Genomic DNA, 12,885 nt, shown 5'->3' with positions numbered 1-12,885 from the left:
GATTTGTATAGAATTATATGTTATATGGAGAAGCAAAGATAAAATGGGCACTGCCTTCAAGACTACAATCCAAAGATAATATTCTTACAGTTAATAGAGCCTTTATGTATTATTTTAGAATAAATATCCATTCCTAAAGACAATGTTAATATTTATTGAGGATATATATTTTACAATTTTATAGCCAGTATTGAAAACATTGAAGATTTGAGATCATTACTGGAAAGTGACTCTAAATTGATATTTGCAACTCTTTTAGAAGCACCCACTTCACACTTTACTGTATGTAAAACCAATGTACAGTGGCTAACACATTTTATTAATTAAAAAAACTCATCTGTATCATTATTATTTTGTATAAAGTTCCTTAATGACAAGAATTCACCTATTCATCTCCCTTCTCATGGTTAGTGAAGATCCAGCTGCTGGCAATTCAAGACAACGGTGTAGAGCTTCCCTGGTGGCGCAGTGGTTGAGAGTCCGCCTGCCCATGCAGTGGACACGGGTTCGTGCCCCGGTCCGGGAGGATCCCACATGCCGTGGAGCGGCTGGGCCTGTGCGTCCGGAGCCTGTGCTCTGCAACGGGAGAGGCCACAACAATGAGAGGCCTGCATACCGCAAAAAAAAAAAAAAAAAAAAAAAAAGACAACGGTGTAAATGTTGGATGTAGATTCTAGGAAAGAAAATACCTTTCAAGTTAGTGATCAGCAATCAATAAAATCCACCCACAAGTATGAATCTGCTATTAATACAAAGCCTTATAACTTGTTGGGGGTTTTTAGATTTAGGCATTTAAAAGACCTATGTACTATATTAACATAATCAAATCTAAATTATTTTCCTTACTTCTAAATACGTGTTTCAGAATTTATTTTTTGTTTGTTTATTTTAAATCATTCTGTCACTGTTTGAATGGCAATTTATTTACTACATGTAAATTTCTATATTTCAAGGATGAATATTGATTTGTTAAATATTTTCTTAACCAGTTATTTAAACTCAAATGAAAAAAGGTGTCAGTATAAAAATGCATCCTTCTTTCTTCCATCCACCAGGATGCTGAAACCCTTACTCTGATATCTTGAACCCCACTGAAACTTTATGCGGATTTTATGGGCACATGCTTTATGGAGGGAGGCAATACTTCCACTTTTCATCAGATTATTAGTCTAAGACACTGAAAGCAAATTATTTCTAATTTAAGGAAACCCAGGAGACCAGAAGAAAAATCATGAAAGCTTTGATTATTGCAGTGGAAAAATAAACATGAATGGCCCACACAACCAGAATTTCGTCTATTTTCAGTGGGATGATCAACTGCTAACTTGTATAATAAGTGTCCCCAATGTTATTCTGGGTTTTATAAACTCTTCTGATCAATTTTGGAGCATCTTCTCATTTCCAGCACTTAATTCCTCTCCTTTCACTCTCCTCCCTTAACCTCCACCACCTCTAATTTTGCATTCGTGAATAGGGAAATCAAAGTAAAGCCCCATCTCTGATGTGCATAAATAGATCACTCTCCAGCAGGCACCATACATTTTTCTGCTGTAGTGCAGTTTTCATGTACCAACCAGCAGAATCATGTTTGAGTTGATTCAGCAGGACTGCTTGAGACTTGGCTTGCAGTCTCCACTGTATATGCTAATACCACATTCAGAATGACAGTGGTCTAAGCCTCAGGGCAGTAAATGCTTCTTGAGATACATTCAATTGCTGTTTAACTGAGTTTAGCCTAAGGTACAGAGAAAAGTTGCTGATGCTTTCAAACAGGTTTAAACATTTTAATATTGTCTTGGCATGTCAGCCCGAACTAGAGCACTGTTAGGTGAAAAATGCAGTGAAATCCTGTAATTACAGGACCAAAATTTCCAGAGCTTTCTATGGGAGACCTCCAATTGAACTACTGATTAAATGTGCTTACAGCCCTGAAAATGTTTATGCTTTCCATAATATTGGTCAGTTTTTGCCCATGATAAGAAGACAAAAGAAGTAGAATATATTGTTGCCACATCTCAGGCTGTTTTTTGATTTACTGCAGATAATATAGTATGTCCATGATCATGATCTCAGTGACTGCTTCAAGGAACTCTCCCCACCCCCTAAAGAGACAAAATCAAACAAACAAGCACAACTTATGAGCTTCAAACAACAAAGATTGATTACTTTTATACTTCTGTGGATTGACTATTGCTTCTTCTGCAAGTTTTGCCTGGATCACTCATGTGGCTGCATTCACTTGGGGGCTTCGCTGGGGGTAGGCTCCACTGGGCCAACTGAGGTAACTTAGTCTGTCTCTCAAAAAGTGTTTCATCTTCAAAGAAGTTAGATCACGCTTTCTGTCAGAATGGAGATGGCAGTCTTCCAAGGGCAAAAACAGAAGCTGCTAGGACTCTTGAGACCTCTCCTGGAAATTGCACAGTATCACTCTAGTTGTCAAAGCTAGCCTAGCTTCAAGGGCTGTGGAAATAGAATCTCGACAGTAGGGGCAGTGATGTCACACTCCAAAGGGCTGTGTATAGGAAGATGAGAGGTACGTCTGGCTTTATTTTCAACTTAAAACAAGCACGTACATACATCATAAAGTCTGCATAGTTTGTATGCTAGATGGCTTTTATGTCTCTCTTTTTTTTTTTTTTTTTTGGCGATACGCGGCCTCTCACTGTAGTGGTCTCTCCTGTTGCGGAGCACAGGCTCCAGACGCGCAGGCTCAGCGGTCAGCCGCTCCGCAGCATGTGGGATCTTCCCAGACTGGGGTATGAACCCGTGTCCCCTGCATCGGCAGGCGGACTCTCAACCACTGCGCTACCAGGGAAGCCCTGTCTCATTGTTTTTGATCTCTGAAGGGTGTACCACATGTGAGGTACACCCTCCTTTTTGTTGTCTTTTCTTGATTTTCAACCTCTTAGTCTTAGCTTATTGCTAATTTTTAACGTCATTAAAATGGAGCTCTTTTGTTTGTTTGTTTGTTTGTTTCTTATGTTGTGGCCTATGCAGGCAAAGCAAGATAACAACCCAACATCTTAGGGGCAAGTCTCTTTCAAATGAAAACGATTAATTGTGAGGTTGATCTGTTTAGGTTGTAAAGATAACTGCAACTAATAGAGCATTTGCCCTTCAGTTTTGAGCAACTATAATGACACATTCTGAATAAATCTTCACTGCCAAAGTCTTAATAAAGAAGTGTTAAGGGGAACATCTGATATAGAGTAACCAGTGGCCACTGTATTTTCCTAAGTAGGTGGTAGCTCTGGCATACTGCAGACTCTATCAGCATAAATCCATGAGTACTATTGGAAAAGAAACTCCAAATATATGCCCTTTTGACTGATGATTGTTACTAGGTCCAGAGTAAGTTATCTGAAACCCTTGGAAACAAACAAATCTTAAAAATTAGAATCTTTCATATATTAGAAAAGGTAATATCATGCATGTATATTATTTTAAAGATCAAAGAGTCTGAGACAGTGTCCTTAATTAAACACTGTTTCTCCCGGAAAACATATAAATATTCACACTATGTGAGATAAATAAAATTGAAAAATAACCTTGTACTGAAAGTCAGGTTTGTTGTAAATTTATAGAAAAAAAAAAAAGCTTTTGGTTTTCAAAGCTATTTTGAGGACTGAATTGCAGATAAGGGATTGTGCGCCTGAAGTTTCTAATATTTACTGAGGGCCCACTGTGTGTCAAGAATTATTACAAATACTTTACCTTTATTAACACATTAAATCCTCACAATAATCCTAAGAAGTTAATTCATTCTTATGCTCTTTATAAAGATGAGGAAATTTAAATGCATCAAGTAACTTGTTTAAAGTTACATACTTATTAAGTGACAAAGTCAGGATTCGAGTTCAGGGATCCTGGTTCTGGAGCCTATTTCCTTAATACCCATTCATTCAGGGAAGACTGCAGAGAGGAAAAAAAAATCTATACTTCTTTATATCTCTCCAGGGGCTGTGACCTACTATTTACCTAAAATCTACAAGGCACCAGACACCACAATATAAACTTTATATACATTAACTCATTTATCCCCATTATACATGGGGAGTAAGTATTATTACTTCACATATGAGGAACTTGAGGCTCAAAGAAATTATATCCAAAGTCACACAGCTTATACATAATGGGATCAGAATCACACTCACCACTGCTGGGACTCCTAATCTGTTCTTTTCACAAGTTCCACTCTGTCTTGAGAGAAGCACTCAGGAGAGGTATAATTGAGAATGAAGTAAGGGTTGGTTGGATAAGCGATCCTTATTCTCTTCTAATTCAGTTGAATCAAGTGATTTCATGATAAATTAGAATACAAGGTAGAAATCTTAACCCCCTTGTAGTAGCACTGGATAACACTTACTCGCAAAACTATAAATTTCCCCTTCTTTCAGAAAGCGTTGGGATATTTGGAGGATCACCTACTGCTTATCTAAGTCAGGGATTTCTACCTTCTCCATGATCTGTTATGTGCTTACCTTTAACTTTCCCAAATTCCCCAAATAGATCAAAGGCAGGGATCTTTAGGTCATTTATATAAAAAAAGCCAAGTCTGACTCAGTACTCAATTTTTGGATCTCGCCCCCTCACACCTAAACTTTATCGCCTATAATAATAATGTCCCAGTAAAAGATTTATGTAATTATTTGTTCTCAGATTTATTATATAAGGCAAAAATAAATCATTTTCTGACAGCTATTTTAAAATAAAGCACCTGACTGAATCATTAGAATAAAAAAGGTATTTTCATTTGGACTAAAGAAAACAAGTTAATATTAAATTATTTGTTGGAAAATCAACAGATTTATCTGCCTTTTTTTTTTTTTTTTTTTTTTTCTGTACGCGGGCCTCTCACTGTTGTGGCCTCTCCCGTTGCGGAGCACAGGCTCCGGACGCGCAGGCTCAGCGGCCATGGCTCACTGGCCCAGCCGCTCTGTGGCATGTGGGATCTTCCCGGACCGGGGCAGGAACCCGTGTCCCCTGCATCGGCAGGCGGACTCTCAACCACTGCGCCACCAGGGAAGCCATATCTGCCTTTTTTTGTTGATCATCCTTTTGTAAAAGTTGTTTGTAGTCCACCAAATTCCACCAGAATTAGGTGTGTCTCTAGAAAAAGAAATCTTGGATAACAGGAAGTCAAGACATATAAAGAGAGAAATAAGTACTTTAAAAAGGAATAAGGAAAAAGGTGACTGTGTGAGCTTTTTTCTCCTCAAAAGAAGAGAATAGCACAATTTTTTATTTGCAAAATTTTGTCAAATAATGTTAAGAATGTGCTAAGTGCACAGGAAGGATGTGACTGTCTTGGAGTCTACACATTGATTAGCAATCCATTTATTTCATACGGTCAGAAAATTATTTGTATATTAAACACATAAGCAATTGATGCATATACCTTTAAGTATCTGAGCTTAAAGCAAAACAAAACAAAGAAAAACTCTTTGGAAATATTTAAAAACTAAATGCAACATTTTCATGCTTCTTTTAGGAAATGAAAATATCCTTATATCTTCAGCCCCAGGCCAAGGGTCTGGAATAGGAATGGGTGACCAGGATTCTGGCAGAATGCATAACTCAGTCTATCAAAATCTTTACTGGTGCAGAGCTGTCTTTAAGAGTCTTAACAATTCCAGTGCTCTCCTATAATAATGATACTTCTAAAGGCTTCTGAATTGTGTTGGACAGCTTCTGGAAACATCAAATGCCTCCGTAAATCTGGGTTTTCCTTTTTATTTCTAATGATGCTCCGTATTGTCTGCGCTACTTGCTGAGGTCATTGCAGCAGTATCTTCTCACCACCCACTCATCTCTCTGCCTCTTAAGAGCAAATACATTTCTTTTCAGACAAAGAACTTGACTTCATAAATTAGTTATAATTACCTCTACTTTAGGAAATGTATAGTTTTTAAAAGGTTGAATTATTATTTTTTTCATTAAGTAGTAAAATTTGTGTCTTCGTGGCATCTATTTCCTGTGCTCGTCAGATATATATTTTTTTCTCTTTCTTTGGGGACTCTAACTTTTTCTTATGGCTGTGGGTAGCAGAAATTGACCTCTAAATAACTCTGCTGTTACATTTTAAGAAGAAGCAATATGGTATTATGGAAAACACTAAAGTGAAAGTCAAAACACTTGTTCTTTGGCCTCAGCTCTTCCGTAGTCTGGACCCCTCACTCTTTCCATCCTCCTTGCTGTTGGGTTGAGGTGATAAGTAAAAGAGAGGAAATGTGAGGAAGTATTTTATGTGTTATACATTGTTTGATATTATGATGGCTGAAAACTGTCTACTTTCGAGAGGGAAATTAACTTTATGTCTAAGAAAGGACTTTAACTTTCTAAAGGTATGTAATGTTTCTAGTAAATAGCATAACTAGGTAAAAATGGAGAACTCTGCAAATGATGCTAAAGCAAAACAAGAGCTAATGAATACCATTTCTACTTCCAGTCCTCTCAAGATTTGATATGACTGAGTGTGTGTGTAGGGGGTACCTCTAAGGAACTGAGTTGGTTATGGAAAATGCTGATAAAAGAATATCATTATATTTCAATACAGAACATTTTACTTTTTAAATTGATTTACTCAATACCAAGTAAACAGAGTTCTGATTAACTATTTTCCATTTCCACTCAGGTCAAAATGAAAGGGAAGAATACTAAACTAAAGCATGAAATAATGTTCTTAGATATCACAGAACACCTTCTTCAGTGGAAGACTGAAAGACTAAGAAGGTTTACTATTTATGGAAGATCTGCCTCTGTAATCCCACAACAAATAGGACATTTTAAGAGTATATCTTTTATAAAAAAGAGAAAAAAAGTGCATTTGATGATTCTGTAAGACCCCATATAACTTTTGTCTTTTAAAAGATATATATATATATATAATATCTACTTGAATAATTAAAATAAGAAAATACAGAAACACAGAAAAATACAATTCCACTCATGCCTTCCTTTAATAGATTGCATCATAATATAAATTGTGTTTGTTAATCATTAACATTTCTTTTGAGGATTCATTTGAGTCATCAAGATTGGAAGTTTTGATTGCTTGTGATGAATCTCTTATAGCCTTTCTTGATTATTTTCTAAATTTGATGATAAATACTGCAACATGTCTCAACCAATTAGCCTTGTCAACTTCCACTGTGGTCCCCAATCAAGTCATTGACTTTGGAAATGACAGGAGATCCTTATTAAAAATCATGCTTATAACCTAGACTATGAAGTAAAGGCTGAGGGAATGAACTGAAGAGTATCTCACTCCTAGTTGATTGGAAATTGAGTCAATCTAAATGAATATAAATTTTTTATGAGCTACAGGGAGTTCAAGGCACACAAGTTAAGTATAACTGGTGGGAAGAGGTGTTAAAGTATTAAGGTAGCTCGATGAGTTATCCCTAAATGCATCTCAAACAAACGAAAAATAAGGTGCTATGAATTTCAAACAGGAAACACAAATTAATCCCCAAAGAGCAGCGACCTGTGTAAGTCACTGTGTAAGTAAACTGTCACATTATGTGAGACTTAAGTAAATATAGAGAGATGATTGGAGACTATTCTGGGACAGTTCTGCAGGGAATGACAATCACATTTGTAGAGATTTTTCCTATTTCAGTAGCTAAATTTCTGATTATTGTCTTGTTACCTTGGTAGGCATAAGAAAAAAAAAGAAAAGCTTGAATTTATTTAAGCAGTGACAAAAAAAAAGAATGTTTAGAGTAAAAAGTAGATCTGATCTCACACTTTGCATTTTTATAAGGTTTTCTTTCTTTCTTTCTTTCTTTTTCTTTCTTTCTTTTTTTTTTTTTTTGGTCTGTTCAAAGAATTTAGGTCAGCTTCAAATAAGCAAAGTATCCCAAGACAAGAAATATTCCCAAAGAACTCAATTTGCTCATTTAAACTGACCAGATTACAAAAAACATTCACAAAATTTGTCAATAGTTTGATTTTTAAAATGCATCTAAAATTTGTGTTTAAGAGACAGAGGGAATTTAGCACAAAAAGATAAACAGAAAAGTGCTTTTTTTAATGATAAAATTAATAGGATCTGCTCACTTAAAAGTCAAATAGCAGCATTTGCAACTATAATAAATAATTATCTTTGCAGTTTACCTTTGGAAAAGAGAAACGTAATTCTAGATTTCCTGTGAAGAATAATGGGATTTCCTTGCTGAACTCTGAGCACACAGCATAAAAGCCTCAGGTCACAGTGGTTCAAAAATCAATGAGCTGACAAATGTCAATATTTCAGTTATCCACCCATCACTGTAGGGAAAAAGTGACATGCAGTATTGGACTGCCTTGATTTAGGAGTTTTGTCAGGGGAAAAATTCTAAAAATATCCTTATACAAATGATAATCAAATAGGAATATCATTACAAACTACAGGGGATGGTGCGTGGAGGCAAAAGCAGAGGGTTTAAATATATTGGATATAATTTAAATAACCCCCTATTCTATTTTAAACCAAGTCTACCCAGGATGCATATGCAAATCTCACTGATTTCATTTGTTGTGAATATATTTGCAGAGGTTAATTTGTCAGTCTTTTAAGTCCCAAGCCTTGTAATAAAAAGGTACCGAATGATATAAATTGTATCATAGTCATATTAGTCATATTATGTTCTTTTTTTGGTAATAAAAGAAACTGTAAAATATATTAAATAAAACCCTAGAGGTAGTTTTCTTAGAATCTGTTGAGATGAAGCAGGTTTTTCTCTCTCTCACTCTCTTTTTCAAACCAAAACAAAATTTGTTAAAAAAACGTATTTTTAATAGTAAGAAAATATATAACTATTCTCCAAAGACAGACACATATAATGATATAACTTAGGTTTATAGAAATAGAAGACAGACATTTCCTACTCCATTAGGCAACACCATTAATTAAGAATACATGCCATTTCATCAAAATTGTAGAAGTTTTGACTCGATTTACCCAATACATTCCATTTCATATAATATTTCCGTTCAGCAAACACACTGGCAGATGTATTTCTATGTGAACACTCAACGGAGTATCCTACAGCACACATTAGGTCATTAACAAGGTGGGAGGCAGGAGCGTGTGGGCTAGAGTGGGGTAGGTGGTGATACTGCTAGTGTGCTCACACTTGGAACCCACTAGTACTTTGTTTTTTTACTTTTTAACCACATAATTAATGTGCTGTCGATTTAGGTTCTACTTCTGAGTCACCCTGGAGTTTTATAATGTATTTTTACTATAAGGTTTTGCATATTTGCATTCTATGAATAATGTAGAAGCAGGAAGGAATCCAATTGGCAAAGGTACACGATTTCTGGGATAATTTATAAATACAGAAAATTAACTTTTTGGATTCAATAACTTTTCTTATGCATGTGGAAAAATTTGTACCCATACAAATATACATGTGTACTTTATTTCTACTTGAGAATATGCACATGTACCTGTTCTGTAACACATGCATATATACCTGTTTGTTCTACACACTTAAATTTATCAGTTTGTCCATTCCTCTCTTTCTATAATATTTGATGTTTTTGCAAAACCTTATCTTTATTGGATATGAAATAAAAACTGTTCTATGAGATGATGAACAGCAGGGTGTTGAAAAAAGGGAAATAATATGGTAAAGGAAATATATATGTAATATATATATTATATAAATGTTATATATATATCCTCCAATTTTATATAGGTCAGGAAGGCCTATTGAGAAATGGCCAACTTTAATGGCTCCTTCTCCTTGAATTTCAGATTCAAGACCTCTTCCAGATGTAGCCCTAACTGGGAAGTGTACCCGTGAGTGTGATGAGTATGGCCACTCGGACTCCTGCTGGATGCCCGTCCGCACTTCTCCAGAGAGGAAGAAGAGCCAGCCCAAACTATCCACTTTCATGCCTGTTGATGAACGAGGAAGCCAGGAAAAGCTGGCAAATGGCGAAGCCGCCATCATGGGCGACCGCAACAGAAACCTCCTGAACAAAAAGTTGACCTCATCCTATGAGACCTTCAGTGCAGCTAGTTTCAGCAAAAATGAGGAAGCCAACACTGAGGATATTCCCCTTACAAAAACAGGGGAATACAAGCCATCTCCTGTCAATACTCTCACTAGAAGAGAAGTTTACCTGTAGGCTATAAAGAAGCAACAGAAAAGTTCTTTTCATGTATGAGAAGGAGGATAAGGGGTGAAAAACCTTACAAAACAAAACCTTGTAATCAGAAAGAAGGGGCTACCAAAGAGACAAAGCTTTGCCTGCCACTTCTGCCTCCAGATCGGGCCTTTAGTGAATGATACTGTTTAGCCTGATTGTAATATACAATGTAGAAACCATCCTTGTCACTTGCATGTCTAGCCCCCTCACTGACTCCCAACACTCTCTCTCTCTCTTCCCCACTACCCTCCAGAAAACAAACAAACAAACAAGAAAGATGGTTGCAAGTTTCTTTCATGGTAACAAGCCTGATTAGCAGAACACAACACACTCTCATTATCCCTAAGCTGAAGTATGATTTTAGTCACTTTGATTTAGTTCAAATGTCATGCGGTTGGTCAAAAGAAAGCAGATCAGGTGAAATATATTTCAGACGTGTGATCAGAAATGATTAATCACCATGGAAGGCAATCCCTCAAAAATGATGAGTCCTTCTAAAGGTACAGTCCTTATAGAGGGGAACTCTAGAAGCAGCATTTGGGGGAGGATCACAGCTTTAATATTCTAACAAAGGCTGAAAACTAAACAGTACCCGGTTGGAGATTGCAGTCCCAAATTGGCATATGTTGTTTTTCTCAAGTCAGGAGCATCAACTTCAATCCCATACCTGTATTGAATATTCTTAGTATATACATAATCTTGACCACATGTATCAATTACACTAGTTATAAGCTGTAAATATATATATATATATATATATATATATATATATATATTTTTTTTTTTTTTTTTTTTTTCAGAACAGCACCACTATTATCAACTAACTGGAACAATTGTGTCATTAACAGGCTGAAGATCATACGGCAGATCAGGGAAATCATGAAGTAGATTTGGTCTTGATGTGGAAATCCATTAACTAACAAAAGTCACTGAACCCAGGCATGCACAGAAGCCCTCAAACACGTTTATTTTACATTTTCTCTATACCCAGAAAGTGTGCATTTTCTTTTAAAATGGATTTTCTTTGAAAGCTCAGAAAATGAAAAGTCAATAAGACATATTTTTGGTATTAAAATAGACAATTAGTTGAGGTTAAAGTTTAGCTTCACAAATATTATCAGGGAAGATTTTACTTTTTAAAATCATACTTGTGGGTAGGTAGGGAAAGAAAGATACATCAGCATATAGTCTTTAAGTTCACTATAGTCATTGTAGAGTCAGGTTATGCTTGCTAGTCTTATCCACATTTCAAATCACCAAGTGCATTTTTTACGTGTTCAGTGCACTCTTCCATGTTAACAAAAGTGCATTAATTTTCAATCCTGTGCAAATGGCACATTTTGAGACTCACGACTTTGAAACAAGGTGACACCCTAAAAGACTTACTCACTAATGTGATTTGAACATTATTTGACATATCTCCTAAAACCAAGCCAGAGTAAACAAGAAGGAAATGAGTTCTGGGCAGTGACATGTCTCATGGTATACACATCTCAAAGTTGGAAAATATGCAGTTTTTTTCAGTGTAATATAAAGAAACAGAATATGCAGGTTTTGAGTCACTTCCTCTACAGAGGATAATTTAATACAATTGGAAATTGAGCTGGGACATTCAGAAAAAGTGACGATCCAAGGACAGACTAGGGGATAATGGGTGAAGAAAGCAAACCGTCTCATCACTGAATAATTGTAACCTGGTTAAGGCATAGCCTTGATGGCTCTGTAGCGAACTGTAGAAACTATGTAGCTCTGGTTAGTTTCATGCTTTGCAATATTTCTCAGACTACAACATGAAGCAGCCTGGAATATAGATTGTTAATTCACTATAGGTCATCAAATGTTTATCTTTGGAAACCACTTCTCTGTTTGGTGGGGTACTCTTTTGGGGTCATTTCTTTATGCCCTTTCTTAAATGGAGTTTTCATCTTGATGTTAGTTTATGTGTAATAGTTAGGATGAAAGAAGATATGTAATTGAAGAAACAAAAACATTGGACTAAAATATCAATAATTGAACATGTTTATGTTTGATTATTATTTACATTAAGGAAAGATACAATTCTAGTACTTTGTTAGGAAACTGCATTAAAGCAGTTCTGCCTTGTATAATCTGTAAGTACCTATTAAGACAAAATACTTCTAAAGATTCTTATGAAATGTATACATATTTTTTCTTGCACGTTACAAAGGAAATATTCAATTTCATAACACATGTGTGCAGCAAACTTTTTAATACATTTTTTCTTTTTTTCATGAGACACTTGAACCATTAGATAGCTCATTTCACTCTATCTTAAAACCCTTATGTTGTCTATAAAGCTAATACGGGTCATATGGGCTCTTTGGATTAATTGGATCCACATTCCCCAATGACGTCTGCACAACATTCAAGTCAGCCATGTCATTGTCATTTAACTTGTGAGCCTCTTTAGAACTAAAATGGGTATGAAAGAATAAAATTCAGTGTACTGTATTTGCAGTAATTCTAGTAGAATTAGCTATCATAATATGTTTATTATTATAATGAGTTGGCATGACACAGAAATATATTTTGTGTTTGTATGACTTTTATTTTGAATAGGTTAAATCTGGTGCCACTCCATATATAGAGTGCTTTTGAAAAAAATCAATAAAAAGAAACAAAAAAATAATAAATGAGTGAATGCAAAATAAGCAACTGTGCCTTTTATACCTGTTGTTATGGTAAAAAAACGGTTGTTGGGTTTGGACAATGAGGGGAAAT

General features: G+C 35.6%; 1 protein-coding gene across 6 annotated transcripts in view; it reads left to right on the top strand.

Moving 5' to 3' along the window:
* PCDH7 (protocadherin 7) overlaps positions 1-10,899 on the top strand; it is a 423,700-nt gene extending 412,801 nt beyond the window's left edge. For 3 of the 6 annotated variants that reach the window (XM_060111300.1, XM_060111291.1, XM_060111283.1), the window contains one exon: positions 9,746-10,899. In XM_060111300.1, the coding sequence (XP_059967283.1) occupies positions 9,746-10,122 (377 nt within the window). In that variant the 3' untranslated portion in view covers positions 10,123-10,899. The remainder of the gene's footprint in view (positions 1-9,745) is intronic. The other 3 variants (XM_060111308.1, XM_060111327.1, XM_060111317.1) reach the window with 2 other exon arrangements.
* The last annotated feature ends 1,986 nt before the right edge of the window (positions 10,900-12,885 follow it).

This window comes from Mesoplodon densirostris, chromosome 1 (genome assembly GCF_025265405.1).
Source record: "Mesoplodon densirostris isolate mMesDen1 chromosome 1, mMesDen1 primary haplotype, whole genome shotgun sequence".
In the NCBI taxonomy this organism is placed as follows: domain Eukaryota; kingdom Metazoa; phylum Chordata; class Mammalia; order Artiodactyla; family Ziphiidae; genus Mesoplodon; species Mesoplodon densirostris.
Note: the sequence above shows the minus strand (reverse complement) of the source record. Positions and strands in the feature narration are given on the sequence as shown.